The sequence below is a fragment of the Lycorma delicatula genome, chromosome 2 (assembly GCF_047948215.1).
Source record: "Lycorma delicatula isolate Av1 chromosome 2, ASM4794821v1, whole genome shotgun sequence".
Classification (NCBI taxonomy): Eukaryota; Metazoa; Arthropoda; class Insecta; order Hemiptera; family Fulgoridae; genus Lycorma; species Lycorma delicatula.
In genome coordinates, this window is record NC_134456.1 from 234,510,941 (window position 1) to 234,528,676 (window position 17,736).

Below are 17,736 nucleotides of genomic sequence, written 5' to 3' on the forward strand. Positions count from 1 at the left end.
AAATCAGTACCACTTATGATACAATAATACATCGTTGAAAAATACTCGCTGAAAATGAGGGCTTACTACTGCAGTTAAGAAAAAGTCCAAAAGCTTTTTTGAACACTTTTGGTCCAGTCGATTGCAATCAAAAGGGGAAGTGCACAATTAGATATTACAACAATCCTCAATCCAAAATTTCAACATCCTATGACTAATTTTTTTTTCAGTTATGCGAGATACATATGCACATATGTACGTACAGACGTCTTGCTGAAACTAGTAAAAATGGATTCAGGGATGGTCAAAATGGATATTACCGTTGAAATCTGAAAACCGAAATTTTTCATGATTACAATACTTCCTTTACTTCATAAGAGGAAATAAAAACATACTCAAGTATATTTTTTCACATAAAAGTATATCTATTTAATCTGAAGTGTTTCTATTAACTATTTGAATTATATTTATTATTAAATGCCAAAGTAAATAAGTCATTTAATTATTAAAGAATTCATCTCAATATTAAACAACATCAGAAGTTTTAAAAAGTAAAAAAAATCATTTATATTTTCATTAAAAAGTCATTTATTTACATATTATACATTCTATTAATAAAGATAAATTTTTAATACTTCAAACACAAAATAGATTCTGAAGGGGAAAAATCTATCACAACAATAGCTAACCACTTTCTGGTGTTCTTTCTTCTTTTTCTGACTTTTTATGAAAAGAAGGAGGAGTGGTCGAACAATTTTTACTATTTTCAGATTCTTTTCTCCTACTACTTTTACTTTCTCGCATTTTCTCACAATAGTTATCTGATTTTGATCTAACGGTAACGTCTGAATGTTTAGACCTCCTTCTCTTATCGATATCATCATGTCGATGTAACCTATGAGATGACTCTGTATCAGCTCTAGTTTTACTTTTTCGTCTTCTTCTTTTCCGTGAAGCTGAATCTCTTTTATTTTCGGCTGAAATATTTCTTTCACGACTTCTTTCTCTATGTCTTCTTTTACTTTTATTCTCTGAACTGCTTTTTGACTGCTTCTTTTCTGACCGTTCACTATCATTTCTCTCAGGTGATTCTGACCATCTCCAATTATCAGGACTCCTGTATAAAAAAAATAAATGCATTACCCTTTTTTAAAAATAAATGTTACAAATAACACATGCTATTAATCTTAAACTGCTTTGTTATTCAGAAATAACTTTTCAGTGTATATACGACTATTTAAAATAATTCTAACAATATTTAATTAAAATATTTTAATGTTTTTTTCTTTAGAAATTTTTAACAAATTTCTATTAAAGTTCAATTAATACTATGTTTAAAAACAAAAATAATCTCAATCTTTACATTTCACATTTATAAATATCAAATTACTTCTAGGTAACATGCTACATTACCAACAGAGATAATATGTTAATAAAAACTACTGCTGGAGATAAGGTACATATAAAGTAACCATTCAGTTTAAAGGGTAGCACTTTATAGTCAGAATTTCTAAACAAAGACAAATAAAAAAAAAAAAATAACAATAACAAACGCTAATAATGAATTATTACAAGCCACTCTCTGCGGTAGATTTGTAGCATCTCAGCCTATCATGCAGAAGATCCTGGGTTCAAATACCAATATAAAATAGTATCTTATGCAGTACAAAATTTCCCATATTAAATTCCTATTACAAGCTATGAGCTTATGTGGTGAATAATTCATAAAAAAAAAAGAAAAGAAAGTAAGGAATAGAATGCAAGGTTAAACTAAATGCAGTTTCAATGTATTTGGTATTAGCATCACTACACTTAGAATAATTTAAATAAATGCAGTGTTTATGTTTAAACCTTGAAAAGCAAAGAACTAAATGTTAGATATTACACTTAAGGCAATCAGAATTTAACTGATCAGGTAATGTAAAAAATAACAAACAGTAAATACAATATAGTAACAGAAAAATCTCATGTAAACAACACATGACATCTTTGTACACCTTTTAAATTACATTTACAGATATTTTTAAAATGAAAAGTACGTGAAATTTTATTTCATTAAAAACTTCTGATATTTTTTCATTTTTTTTTATTATTGAATTATTATTCATCATACATTTTTTTTACAATGAGAAGTTAATAATTATTAATAAACCAAATATATTAAATTAAAAAAAAAAAAAAAGAGATGAAGTCTGTCTGATTCAAACTGATGTGACTTCGCCTAAGATCCAAATTTTTTCAATAATTAAAAATTTATTTGGCTATAACTCTGGAACCAATGAAAGTACCAATAAGTAAACAATAAGTACCACTTATGATATATCATTAAAAAGATCTCAATGAGGACATTAGAACAGATCTATATATTAAAAAATGTATGAGTGTGGTAGCCACAGTAGTGTACACTAGAGTACAGTATTATTAGATTACAAAATAAGTAGAAGGATTTTATATATATAGAAAATTATGTTTATTATAAGAAATTCTTCGTGTTTGAGAATGGAGATTACTAGAATTCATACAAGGTTAGCAGAAGTATCAATAAGATGCAAAGCATTATAATCCTACACTCGCATTCAATATTGCTTGTCATGCAAAGGTTAAAAAAACTGTTTTTAAATAAACTTTATTTTAACCTTATTAAATATATTTTATTTAAAAATAAATAAAATATAATAAAAATAATTTTATTTAACATATTTAATTGTTTTATACTTATGTTTTTACATTGTAAATTAAGTGGCTGAAGCACACAAAATATTTCTACCAAAATGAGATGTGAACAGTACAGATAACAAAGAACATTGTATGTATAAAAATTAATACAAAACAAATATAAAAATGAAAAAATACAGAATATAATTGATATAATTTAATATATCAAAGAAATGAAAACATCTGATAATTTTTCCAGTTTGTTAACAATTTGTCTAACAATCATGCAGCTCAATGTTACTATAATAGCAACTCTACATTTAAATAAACAGACAAAATATTAAAGTTTGTCTACAAACAAAACCCTCTTTTGCATCAAATATCCCAACTTTATATATACTTTACATCTTTTTCTGTTTGCTAGTATATTATTTTCTATCAGCCTTAAGTATGTTGCTTTACAAATCTTTCAAATAATTTGTTTTCTTTATCTCTAATATATTTTATTTATATGCCAGATCTGTTTTAACCAATATCTGACACAATTATTTTTTTTATCTACTTTGACTTTTCTTATTAACGTATGTGTATGTATGTGTGTGTGTATGTATATATATATATATATTATATTATTTTTTGCTTTTCTAAAAAATAAAAATTAAATTTGCTTTTCTGAACTTTAAAAATGAAAAGCAAAAAATAATATTAAATTACTTACATTTACTGATTTGCAATTACAGTGTTTTTGAATAAAGGAATGTTTACATTGTTGCAATACAATTTTAAAGTGTCTGTTCAAATGCTCACCACCAGCCATTATAGAAAGTTCATCACAGTGAATCATGTTCAGAAAAACTTCCTGGAATCCTGGCAATCTCTTGATGTATGTTTTCTTCCAACTCTTCCAACGTCCATGGATAGTTTTTGTAGACTATCCTTTTCAGATAGACCCAGAGGTAATCACATGCCAATAAGTCTGGCAATCAAGGTGGCTACAAGTCCTTACCGATTGCTCTATCCTTCGTGAAATCTTGGTGGATTCGAGTGAGAAACTAATCAGAAGTGTGACAAGTCACTCCATCTTGTTGGACGTATCCATAAGAATATTCTTCTGGTGTCAAGTTATGCATAAATTCTTTGTAAAGTCTTTGGTATTAACAGTCTCCTCAAAGAATATAGGTCAAATGATCCGACTTACAGAAACTGAACACCAAACAATAATTTTTAAATCATGGAGTGGTTTCTGGTTGGTTTCATTTGGTTTCTGTGTAGTCTAGTGCTGCATAGTCAGAATTAATGTAGCCTGATAAATGGAACCGTGCTTTATGTGTTGAAATAGAGAGAAAAGGATCAAGGAATTCTTTACTAATATTCTGTAAGAGCCACTGGCACTAATTTACACATTTACTCTTGTTATTTTAATTCATACACAACACTCACACAATAGGCTTTCAATTGTAAACTGTGAAGTATACGTCAACACAATGTCTAAGAAACTCCTTTTTCTTGGGCTTGACTCAAATATTTTCTTGGACTTGAGTGAGGACTCCTTCAAATATGATTCGCTATATGACAACTTCCGGAGTTCGAACAGTTGATTGTTTCACTCTCTTTGCATTAGTAACACAGAGCCAGTTGTTTGCCACTTTTTCACTATATCTTAAATTTTTGATTTTGCAAGACTTTAGTTCTAGGATAAGTCCCTTGAAACCTTTCACAAACCAAATTTTTTGAATTTGTACAAAAATATTCCTTCACAATAACACGCTGAGCCCAATTGAATACACAATGATGTACAAACACTACAGGAGGGGAAAGCTGAAGGCTTATGAGTGAGTCAATGACCTTCAACTAATACGCATGCTTGATAAACATACCATCTTCTGACATATATATATCAGAAGATAATGTGTCAGACAGCTGAGATTGGTATGGCCCACCCGATGTATATATATAAACATCATGTATATATATTTGAAAATTCAAATAATTCATCAACATATCGTCCACTGTGCTAATTAAATTCAATATTAACTGAAAAAAAACTTCACCAAACACAGTAACAGATAAGTAAAAATAAAAAACTAACTCCAGTAATTGAATTTTGCGGGAACCCGCATCATCATCGTCAGTTGGCACACAATTTTATAATTACATCAATCAATTATTAAAAAACTTAAATTATCACTATTATAATCCTAAAATTTGTTATGAACATATAACTCTACTGACTGGAATCGATTCCAGTAAATTATATGATTTATTTATTGAATACACAATCACAAACATGCTTCTAGAAAGAAATATTATACATAGAAATACATTCAAAGTTATTTATATACTATTCTTTTTTTAAAAAATGATATTTAAACAAGAACACATCAGACTGTAAATAAATAACTGATTTACGTAAAGTAGTACAAATATACCTTAATCGTTTTCTATTTGATGGGCTATCTCTTAAATGCCTTGGAGACCTATCAAAATCTGCATCTCTAAAGGCATTATGAGGATTTTTGAAGACGTGCAAAAAGTTACAAGTCCGTCCCTTAGGACATCGCTGCTTATGAAACAAACCTATAAAAAAAATTCAAATATTTCATAATCATAATATACAACATAAATCCACATAACATATGAAACAATATAATATTATGTAATTTGGACTATAGTGTGAAATAATTGTTTATATTTACATATTTATGTGTATTACATCATAATATTTATTTTGGTGTTCTAATACTTGGATTCAAGTTAAATAGCTACGCTGTCAAATGGAATGAAAGATTTAACTGCAAAGAAAAGATGTTGTTAAATGTTATAAAAATATTAGGTAATTTTTAACATCATGTAAGATTTGTTTAATCTATAAACTGGATGTTTATACATTTTACTATTTACACTATTTTATAATGATTTCAAAAATGAAATATTACAATATTTTTAATGTTCTTTTCCTTTTGCAAAGATATTACAGTTTGCAAACTATATTGTAATTTGAATTGCTGAATTTTAACATTGCAGACTAGATTTGATCATTAGTTTGCATAATTGATGTTTTACTGAATTTAGTTTGAAATTAATTGTTCATAGTATTTAACCATTCTCATAAATTGAATAAAAATTTTTTTATTCTGACTGGTACATTTTAATCATGAAGTTCATTATAATTTCATCGGTAAGAGATGATGAAGTTAACAAACTATGTTTACAGTTCTAAACATGACCTAACCTAACAGTGAAATGAAAATGTGGAAAAATAAATAAGCGTGAAAACATTATATTTCAGTTCAATTAGATTAGTAATAAAGAATACTTTCAAAAAATACCTAGAATTTTGTTAGACAATGTTTATTATTTCCTTTGATGAAACGCGGGAGTCCACTATGCCATTTTATTGATTTTTTTAATGTACCTTTACGAATCACACCGCTAGATAGCAGTACTTGATAGTAATAGGTAGCATACAAAAACTTGAAAATGTATTTGAAATAATAAAATTTAAAAAAAAATATACTACAACTTGTTTTAATAGTAAATGCTGTTATGTAAATGAAAGTACTGAAGATGAAACAATTATTTTAATTCCCATAACTTCTTTAAACAAAAATAAAAGTATTAGTTTACAAGAGATTAAACTAGTTTTATTGAAAAAGGAAAAAATAAAATAGAAATAAATTCGATTAATAAAGTCGAATTACACGAGGGTTAGACTTACAAAGTAATAAGTGGAATATTACATCATGGATTTCCAATTCGTAAAGGTCGAAATATTATACTACTTTTATTAAAAAAAGAAAAATATGGTATGAAGTGAAAAATTTGACTATCATAAAAAAAATTGGCCATAAAATTCAATTTGTTTGTTCTAAGGTAATAAATTTAAATAATAAATCCAAATGATAGCAATCCGTAATTCATAAAAATATAAAAAGTAATCTTAACAAAACGCAGTGATATCCAAAAAAATTATAATGAAATTGCAAACCGTACGGTAAGAATCTCACAGATATCATTTCTTCCGCTCAAAAAACAAAAATTTCTGTAATATAAATACAACTCTTTTTAACAAACTGATATCAAAAAAGGTAAGACAATGCATTTCTATTATCAAAATCTGTTATTAATTTAGAATTTTCTTTTAAAAAAAAATATACATGTTAAATATATCTAATAGACAATAGATATAAAATATATCTAATAGACAATAGATATACAATTACAGATAATAAACAATGTTTAAGCGTTCCATATAAGAAAAAAATAAAAAATTTGTTATAAAACTCTTACTGGCCCGATTTCATTCATTAATAAATAATACTTTAACAGAAATAATACAATTCTTATGATTATTCATTGTTTAATAAATGAAATCGGGCCAGTAAGAGTTTTGTAACAAATTTTTTCTTTTTTTTGCTTATTATATGGAACGCTTAAATATTGTTTGTTATCTATTACTGTATTTCTATTGTCTATTATATATATTTAATATATATTTATTTTTAAAGAAAATTTGGTACTTACGTATTAATGCCACCGCAGCAACAGCTTTATTTAAAAAGAAAGTAGTCAATAAGATTTCGAAGGAAAATGGGGCGATATAGTGTAACAGATTCAAAACAGTCTCTTTATTAATTTTAATAAATGGTTATTTATTTATTTTATAATAATTTAACCAAACTTAACCTACGCTTGCTTCGCTCGCTAACCTTGACTAATTAACAGGAGTGTTTTGATTATTTAAATAATAAATAATTGCAATAATTACTGAATTTATTAAATAAATACTCAAAAGATTACAGTGTTAATTAGTCAAGGTTAACAAGCGAAGCGAGCGTAGGTTAAGTTTGGTTAAATTATATTTATAAAATAAATAAATATAAATAACCATTTATTAAAATTAATAAAGAGACTGTTCATTTTCCACCGAAATCGGATTGATTACTTTGTTTTTAAATAAAGCTGTAGCTGTAGTGGTGTTAATATGGAAGTACCAAAATTCTAAATTAATAACAGATTTTGATAATAGAAATGTAGTAGTCTCTTACCTTTTTTGAAATCAGTATTGTTTTGTTAAAAACAGTTTTATTTATATTACAGAAATGTTTTATTTTTGAGATGAAGAAATGATATCTGCGAGACTCTTACCATGCGGTTTATAATTTCATTGTCAATTTTTTGGATATATTATACAGATCACATCAATATAAGATATATTATAAACATAAAAAAGAACAAACTTTATTCACTAAAAATGGCATAGCAACTACTTTATTAAGATAAAAATTACTCAATATAAATTAATTATTAATTTGTTTTTTTAATTATAAACAGAAAAAAGAAATAAATAGATTCATTTTATCAAATAATTCACAAATATACAAAATAAAAAAAATAAAATACTTTGAAAAATAAATTTAAAAAATTCAATAAAAAAACTAGTTTTAATTTTCATTTACTCACCACATAATGCATTTTTCCAAGACGGAATGTAAGTAAATGATACAGAAAGTTGACGTCCAGCATAATAACGACCTTGAAATAACTGATATGCCTTTAATGCATGTCGTTCGCTAAAAAATTCCACATAAACATTTCCTCTTAGATGAGGTTCATGATTACAACATACTTTAAGTTGTCTAATCGGGCCACATGATTCAAATTCTGGAAGAATATCATTGTAAAATTCCCTAGAAAAATATTCAAAAACAAAAAATTAAATTATTACACAAAACGTAAACATTATATTATACAGCAAACAATAATATTAATTCAAATTTAGCTTCTAAATTAGAACAAGAACTTAACTGCATCAGTATAACTAGAAATTATTATACCTGGTAAATGTTTCACCCATTCTTCCAAACATTTTACTTTATTTTAAACATGGGTGTAAGTCAAATTAATTACTTTTTAATTTATTAGAATATCTATGCCATACTAAGATTTTTTTATTATAAAGTTCTCTACTTTTTTATTTATATATATATATATATATATATATATATATATATAGCATTCTTGAAATTCAAATAATTCATCAGCATACTGACCACTGCATCAATTAAACTCAAAAACAACAACTTAACCACCAAATACAGTAACAGAAAAACCTAAAAAAAACTAATGCCAATAGTGACTTTCACAGGATCCCACATCATCAGTCGGTAGATAATTCTACAACTACATCAACAAAAACAAAAAAGAAAAAAACTTAAAAATGTAGAAAACATACATCTTAATAGCTATAAATTATTCAGTTATTTAGTTTGTATGAATCTACATAGATTATGATATGAAGTCTACAGACATTAGAACTGATTTTAATTGCCTAAAATGCATTTCATTAGTTAGTTAAATTGCATGACGTAGATAAAAGTTACAAATATTTAATTATATGAAGAAAATATGTTTCAAAATGCATTTTAGCAATTGAAACCAGCAAGAATGCCAACAACAGGCATCATATTTAACTTGAAAGTTTTTATAAATTACTGAAGGTATTATTAACTGATTTATAAAGGATAATATTAATATAATATATTCTCAATAACTCTTCTCTAAGCTGAACACTACAATAAATCTAAAAGAAAATTCAGAAATAGATTTTCATTTAAATAATTTAGAGTGACAAAAAAGTCTTATACTAAAATACCAATAATATACAATATCAACCACAGTTATCATCAGTTTCAAAGAGGGTGACGCCTTATGCAAGGGTAAATTTTATGTCATCCTATATGTCAAATGATATTACTTCACTTAAAGTTATCTGCACAAAATAACGTTGTAATTCGGCTTGTGTAATTTCAGTATTCATTTCAATTTCAGTAATTTCAGTATTCAATTTCAGTAATTCATGTGTAATTTTATTGTTGTTTTTCAAGGCTTGTTTTATTATAGGGAACTGATTTTGGAATATGTTGTTCATATGTGTGAAAGATAGATTTTTGTTGAAAATTTACTAGTTGCGGTTTGAAAGAAATCAACAATAACATGAGACTGGGATTGAGATTGTATGTAGTCAAAAAATTACCATTACCTGTAAATGTTTTTGAAAAGGTGACGAGCATTTTATTTCCTCACCTAGAAAAGCTATTAGAAAGTTATTCTCACATACTGGACAATCAAAATTTTCCAAGCTACAGAAACATTAAAAGAACAAGGTTACTGCATCAATACTGTTCATGAATTTAACAAACCAGTGCATTAGAAAAATGTTCAATACATAATTGGTCGTGATTTTTAATAAATCAAAATGGAATTGATATACTGAATTAGGTTTAGATACATGACTTGATTTTACCTGGCAGGCTAAGTGGAAAGTCAAAAAAAGCTGAATATGGAGGAGTGAAATTCCTCAAACATTTTAAAAAGATTATTTTTGAAGTTTTTTGGGACTAAGTTTATTGCTCTTTAAGAAAGAAAAAATGAGAACATTTATGTCAACAAGTGTTGCATCCTATCGTATTGCTAATTAGACAATAATAACTATTTTATAAAAACCAATTGGGCATTTTAAAAGAATTGTGGCCCAAGATCTTACATTACCAAATCATTCATTTCAGGACATTTAAAAATAAAGGTTTTTCAAAGAAATTCTTGCATATATGATAAACTAGAACTAACTTAAAAAATGAGAGTTAATAAAATTATGAGAATTGGTTGCAAATGTTATGAAACAGGAAAGAACTTGCATGAAGGTTGATGAAATTAGCTTTATCATCTATTGTGAAATTAATGGTACGTATGTCCTGAATGTTTTTATGACTTCAGTCTAATGTTGTGAAATACACTGTACCAAAATGCAGGTTGCATTCTTTTTTAAAACAATCTATAAATCAAAAACCCTGAATGTATGTATTTCATCACTTGTGACTGTAATTGTGGCTGAATGGTTTACAGTTGTCGGATACTTCCACAATCTACATTAATCCAGGAATGGATAAGAGTTTTCCTTACTGAAATTTGAATCTAGTTTTGAGTGCCTCTTTATTATATTCAATATAATTTGTTGAGCGTATATTTTTGAGCAGATCAATCCAGATTCATTGATCAGTAATACCGGGTAAAGATACCTCTATCTCTTGGAACTGCTGGTGGTTGACAGGATAAATTTGATGTCTTCTGTCATGATCCTTCCATGGGGAAATTGTTCCTTCTCAATATCAATCGCCAGAGAATTTTCCCTTAATCCATTCCCTGAGTATTTTATGGATTACAGTTAACCACTGAATATATGCTAAGGATGGGAGAACTGTTGCTTTGCTGCAACCTTTATTTGGTTTGGGCAGCTCTGCCAATAGGGACACAACCTATCCAAGAATTCACCTGCTGGCTATCAAGAACTGATCTGTAAATAGGTATATGCTTTTTAAAATTAGAAAAATATGGAACTTCAATATTGTAAAATCCAACCAATTAGCTTTTCAAATTCCATTATTTTTAATTCCATACCAGAGATGAGATTTTAAAACTATAATTTAAATTAACAAACAAATTTACTCAGTAAATACAACATTATAATAGATGTTTTAATAATTTTTTTTTATCCTCTAAGCACTATATAATCACACATATACAAGGTCTGTTCAGAAAATAATTGAACTTTATTTTATTGAAGCAGCTTTATTCATTAATTTTACAGATGTTTGATCCTTGTCCCCTTCAAAGTACTCCCTTCTCCTAATCACACACTTTTTTCAGCAGTGTTTCCACTTCACAAAGCAGTCCTGTATAGTTTCATTTGAAATGGCCTTTAAGATTTGTAATGAATTTGCTTTAATGTTATCAATAGTCTCAAAACACCTTTCAACACAGATTCTAATTTCAGAAATAATAAAAAATCGCAAGGAACCAGGTCTGGCGAGTAGGGAGGCTGAGGATGAAAAGTAATCTGATTTTTGGCACAAAACTGACAAATTGACAAAGCTGAGTGTGCATCGTCATGGTGAAGGAACCATGAGTTATCTCATCACAACTCTGGTCTCTTTAGTGAATTTTTTCACATAACCATTGTAAAACACCTTGATAGTACACATGGTTTACTGTTTTACCTTGAGACAACAAATCAAAATGCAGAATTTCATTAAAATAAAAAAAAATGGAAAGCATTAATTTGAAATTGGATTGAGACTGATGTGCTTTCTTGGGGCATGGAGTTTCTTTGCCAATCCATTGTGATGATTGAACTTTTCCCGATGTTGTAGTCGTAAACCCAGCTTTTATCTCCCATTCTGAGCCTTTGCATGAATGTTTCATCGTCATCAACTTGTTAAAGGAGTTGCTGAAAAATGTCCTCTCGATGTTCTTTCTGCTGTTTAGTCATCAAACGAGGAAAAAACTTTGCTGCAACTCAATGCATGTTTAATTTTTTCAGTCAAAATGTCATGGTATAATCCAATTGAAGTGCTAACCTCTTCTACAAGTTTTATAAGTCAATCAATGATTTGTATGCACCAGATTGTTGATTTTCTGAATGCAGGTGTCATCAGTTGATGTCAAAGGCCTTCCTGGTCAAGGGTCATCTTTAATTGATTGACGAACACTTTTAGGTCAAGAAAACCATTTGTAACATTGCATATGACCCAGAGCATCATCTCTATAAGCTTGTTTTAAAAGTTGAAACATTCCTGTGAAAGTTTTCCCCAGTTTCACACAAAATTTTTTGTTATATCATTGATCCCCAAAAACGCACATTACAAAAATCACTACTAACACTTAAACAAGTTGCACTCAAATATAACAATTACATGAAAACTAAATGAGATATTAACAATCGAAGAATATGTGGTTACAGAGGAAGTTGATGAATAAAACACAGTGGTTGATGGAAGTTACAGAATACAATACTACCAACTGCGCAACACTAAATATCTTCGTGGCGCATAATTACAGATGTTCAGTTATTTTCTGAACAGATATCATATATGTTTAAGGAGATATAATGAGAAAGATCACAAATAAAAATACAATTAATTTAAATTACTGGTAGTAATAAATCACGTTAACAGATCACATTAACAACTGCCAGAATACTTCACCAGTTTATTCTTGTATTTATATCAATAAACAGAAATTCTGAAGCGAATCAAATTTTTAATCCCTACTATTTATTTATAACACACGATGTATTTACTAGATTTTGTTTTTCTATATAACCGATACATGGTTAGAATGGAAAAAAAGGAATCTATCAACATTTTTTAAATTAAATTACATATCAAAACAAAGACTATTAAGAATATACTTACAAAAAGTCATAATATGTTTCAGAATCATCATATTCAAGGCCTACATCCGTATCATATTCATGCTGCAAAGAAGACTGTATACCAAAGTGCTCATAGAAGTTTGAAAACAATAAAACTCTGCTTATACCAGGTCTGATGTGATTTCTAGACAAAGAAAAAAAATTATACACACAATCTTATGTAATTAGTAATTTAATAATATAAATCTATAAAAAAATATACCCTATTAAACAATAAAAAATATTTTACTAAATGTGAAGTAGGAAAAACTATAAATAATTATCATTTCTTTGCAAGTGGATGATTTTTTTATGTAGTAACTACAGTGAATTTCCTCTTAACCAGCCATTGATCTAACCAGCTAATTGTGGCTTCATAAATGTTTTTTTAATTTTGTTGCTATATTGCAGTCTAATCATAAATTTCAATATGTTGTAATGTTATAATTTTGTATAGAAAATAATGTTACAGAAATCGAATTGCTTTATGACAGAAACTCTCTTGAATCACATTCAAAAAACAATTAAAACAAGAATTTTTAACAGATGATTATTTTATAATTTCTTTTACAGAACTTCATAAAATGCTAATTTATTGAGAAAGTTTACTTTTCTTATTTGATTATATTTTGTGCTCAGACGCTAGTCAGTGACATGTTTCTGTTTCTTGAATGACAGTCGTTAGGTTTTTTATTTCTTTAATATTACACTGTTTGACTGTGATTTATTTAGTCAGTTATGCATCTTATACTTTATTATTTCTTATCTTTGTTAAAGTCATTATTATTAAAGTCATATTATTATTGTAAAAGTCACAATATTTCTGAATGTTTACCTTAATACTTTTGATTACCAGTACGACTGATACAAAGCATAACTGTGACATCCTTACCCCGGAACAGGGACTAAAAGAAACTTTGGAACAATATACTGGTATAGGCAAACGAGTAAAATGTGTGGTAATGATTTAGGTGTTGATAGCTCTATAATACATTATAAAGTATAACAACTAAATAAATTATATACTACAGTGTTTTGTTTTATTGGCCATGTTTATTAAATTAATGTTACAAATTAGATAATCTAAAGTCAAAATTTTAAAAGTAGTGCTTATTAAAATTCCCTTTACAATGTCTTATATATTTTATAATGAACTTTCAGATAACCAGCTGAGGGTTTGGTCCTGGGTGGGCTTGTAAGAGGAAGCCCACAGTACTGATTCACCACCATCATCTAGTGTTCTGCATGGCAAAAGATTCCTTATGCCACCGCTTTCTTCATCAATTTTTGTCCCAAGCCTTCTCCTTCATCTCCACATTGATACACAACATATGAAGAATTGCAAAACAGTATGGAGGAAGCCTTTCAAAGTATAATTCCGAAGATGCATTGCAACATGTCACAGAGGATGTAAAGCCACATAACTCTGCGCACACACAATGTGGCCACCATCATACCAAGTGTCATTGCCACATTAGCACAATGGTACACACACAAATCCACTGGGTAAGTTTTTAAGTACATATTTATATAAAGGTTCAAACATGTACTAAGTCCATAACTTATATTTCTTTAAGAATATGGGGACTTCTTGATCATACTGTACTTCACATTTTGTATAAAAAATAAATCTCCCATTTCTGTATAAATCTCTTATTATTAAGTGATAAAGGTAACATAGAACTAAGTTCTTCATTAACTAGAAAACAATAACAAACTGTTTTATCTACATCTTCTTTAAACAACCACTCCAAATAACATAGAGTATCAGGTTCCCCAATACTGTATGCTTTTAAAAGGTTTCACTGTATTTCTTTAAAACTGAAAGTTTCTGCACCTAATGATGAGGATACTATAAATTTCATAGTGTAATTCTCTTTAGAATTAAATTATTTTCCTCCTCATGAGTTATTCTTTAGTTGCAGGCTCTACTATTTAATAACCATACATTATATGTAATAACTATTCGCACATTATTCAAAGCAGAAGGCAAATAGGACTTTTACTTTCCTGGTGAAGGGAAAATATGATGATCATGTCAAAAATGGAGTACAGGGTTTTTTTGCAAATTTTTACATTTTAGGACCCAACTAGTTCATCTAGATCAAAAAACCTGGCATGTATACATATGTGTGTACATATGTATGTATGTGTGTCACAGTGCTTTTGGCATTATTTCAGGATTGACCAAACTGATTTTCTTCAAATTTGGCTCTTTGTACTTCTACTCCCAAATTTTAAAAAAATCTGAAAAAGTTTTTTTTAATTTTTTTCAATCTCAACGTTTATAATACTTAATCTTTTAATTATAGCTTTTTTTTATAAAAAAATCTTTTGCGAAATTGTGCAAGGGCTATTTAGGGCTATTTTATTTTACAATTCCATAGAATTTTTTTACAATTAATTTGTAGAGTTTTATATTTTACAAATGTTGACAATTTTACAATACTACTTTTAAAAGTAGTATTGCTACTTAAAATGCTTAAAATTCATGCAATACTTCATGCCAGCTTTTTTAAAATCTTTTGTAAGTAATAATTTTTATAATGTACACCCAACAATTCTTATTATTTATTAGAAATATTCAATAAATTTACTTTTGTAGTTAAAAATACTAGTAAAAAATTACAAACCATTACAGTTCATGTGTTTTGAAAAAATTCAAAGTCCAGTTTTGAAACTTGATTTTAGAAATATTATATATATTTCTGAAAATACAAACATTTAAAATTACTTTTGTAAACAATAGCAACTATTTATTTTTAGAATTTAAAGTTATCAAGTGATTATCCACACATGGAGCATTTTTAATGCTGATAAAATTACTGGGCAAATACTAAAACTAGATACCAGAATCAAAATTTTTATTGAAATTAATAGACTAAACAATACATTTTTTAATGATTCCACATACACATGATTAGTATTCAAATAAGCAGACATAAGTGATTACAAAATATAAAGCTAAGTAGACTGATAACAACATTCTCTTAAAGTAATTTGGTGCGAATGTCATTACCGTCACCAGTTACCAATATGCATCATTCTCATGACCTCTAATGTATACTTGTACAATTGCAATCAAACACAATTTCCTTTCAGAGGTTAGTGCATAAAAGAATTAAATATATTTCAATTTTTTAAACGGATCTGCAGTAACTCTAAAACTGAAATAAAATCTATATATATTTGTTTTTACCGAGAAAACAAAAAAGGAGAAATCCAGCACTAAATGTTCATATTACAAATACACCATTCACTTTATAATTTCACAATAGTAGTGGGAAATTAATGATTGACTTATTATAACCAATTAACAACCAACCTTACCCAATCTTAATTTTAATCATCTCTGATAAGCATTAGTACACATAAAATTTATATAAATCAAGCACTGCTTAAAAAAATAACACATTTATATAACCTCAACAATGAAGAACTGAAACTTACCTTTGCAGTGTTATTATATTATTTTAAATTCTTAAAAGATAAAAACATAATAGCCCAGTGTAAAGTGAAACTATTTACATTAAAGTTATCAAGTAACTGAAATAAACCAAGAGGAAAATGAGTACATGTTGATATGACATGCACAAGCGTATGGTTATTAAAAGTTCTTGAGTTGTAAAAGTCTAACTCCTAAAATATCCAAATTACTAAAAATTGTAATGCAACATTAAGGCACATACATTAAGAGTCTCGGGAGTATCACAAAATCCTTAATGGGGCTTCACAATCAGAAGGAAGTTTCACCTAGATAAATTTTGAGACAATTTGACAGAAACGAGCACAATTCAATTTAAGTGGACAACTCAAAAGGGGTATGTTCAGTACAGTGGAGTGGTATAATTGAGGACACAGATGAATTGGAAATGTGTAGAGTTTTATCAGAACAATAGGAACAGACACAGATAAGAAAACTTGTAAGTGTTAAGTTTGAGAAAGATTAGTTTCTTTTGTGTTCTTTAAGAATTGGCTGCTATAGACATTGGTCACTGAAAAAATGCCTACAGCATGAAGTGAAAATACATCTAGAGTTCTTGCCAACTGTTCTTGAATTCTTGTCAAATGGAGACTAGTTTATATTAAAATGGCTTCAGCGATTCGCATTTTATTCATAACTTATACCTTTAAATTTCCAGCATGTTACTTCCAGTGACAATCCAGGTATCAGGGAACTATCAGCTTGTAAGAGATTCAATTTATCACTATACCAGGATCAAGATATAAGGAACTATGATAAATGGCATATCTTATATCAGCAATTGCTGTAATTCAATACCACAATTAGGTAAAACAATGTTGCCCAAATAACATATGTCAGCATTTATGAATTAGAATAAACCTTCAACAGAGACCAAAGCCATTTTATCTTCTGAATCTAGATTACCTCCATAGTCTAAGGTTTATCAGGACAGGGCAAAAATTATTTTACCTCGAACAATTATCTCTAAATCTGCAGGCACCAGTCTTGGAGAAAAATGGGCATTCAGGATGTCCTGGTTGTGTCTCAGTATTTATAATTGTAGATGCAGGCAGATCAGCTTTCCCTGATATAAATGCATCAATCTGTGCCAACAATTCTTCCTAAATATAAACAAAATAATAATAGTAAAAATAAAAAATTACAATAAAAATAAAACCAAACCATATTATATTAATTCAAGAACAATAGTAGTTATTCCCAACAACAAATATTGTCTAACTCTTCAAGAAGGGAAATATTCAGAAATAATTTTTTTTCATAGTTTCATTATCATTTTCAGAATTCTTACTTTCATTGAAAATACTATCTGTGATAATAGGCATTTCTGTCAAACCAATAATTTTTTTTATTTATAATTTTGTTG

General features: G+C 27.9%; 1 protein-coding gene across 1 annotated transcript in view; it reads right to left on the bottom strand.

Moving 5' to 3' along the window:
• Positions 1-555: 555 nt before the first annotated feature.
• Positions 556-17,736, bottom strand: part of LOC142319758 (uncharacterized) — a 29,990-nt gene continuing 12,809 nt past the window's right edge. The window contains exons 5-9 of the mRNA XM_075357393.1: positions 17,322-17,473; positions 12,888-13,031; positions 8,098-8,324; positions 5,064-5,211; positions 556-1,096 (exon numbers count right to left, since the gene is read on the bottom strand). Coding sequence (XP_075213508.1) covers positions 664-1,096; positions 5,064-5,211; positions 8,098-8,324; positions 12,888-13,031; positions 17,322-17,473 — 1,104 coding nt within the window. The 3' untranslated portion in view covers positions 556-663. The remainder of the gene's footprint in view (positions 1,097-5,063; positions 5,212-8,097; positions 8,325-12,887; positions 13,032-17,321; positions 17,474-17,736) is intronic.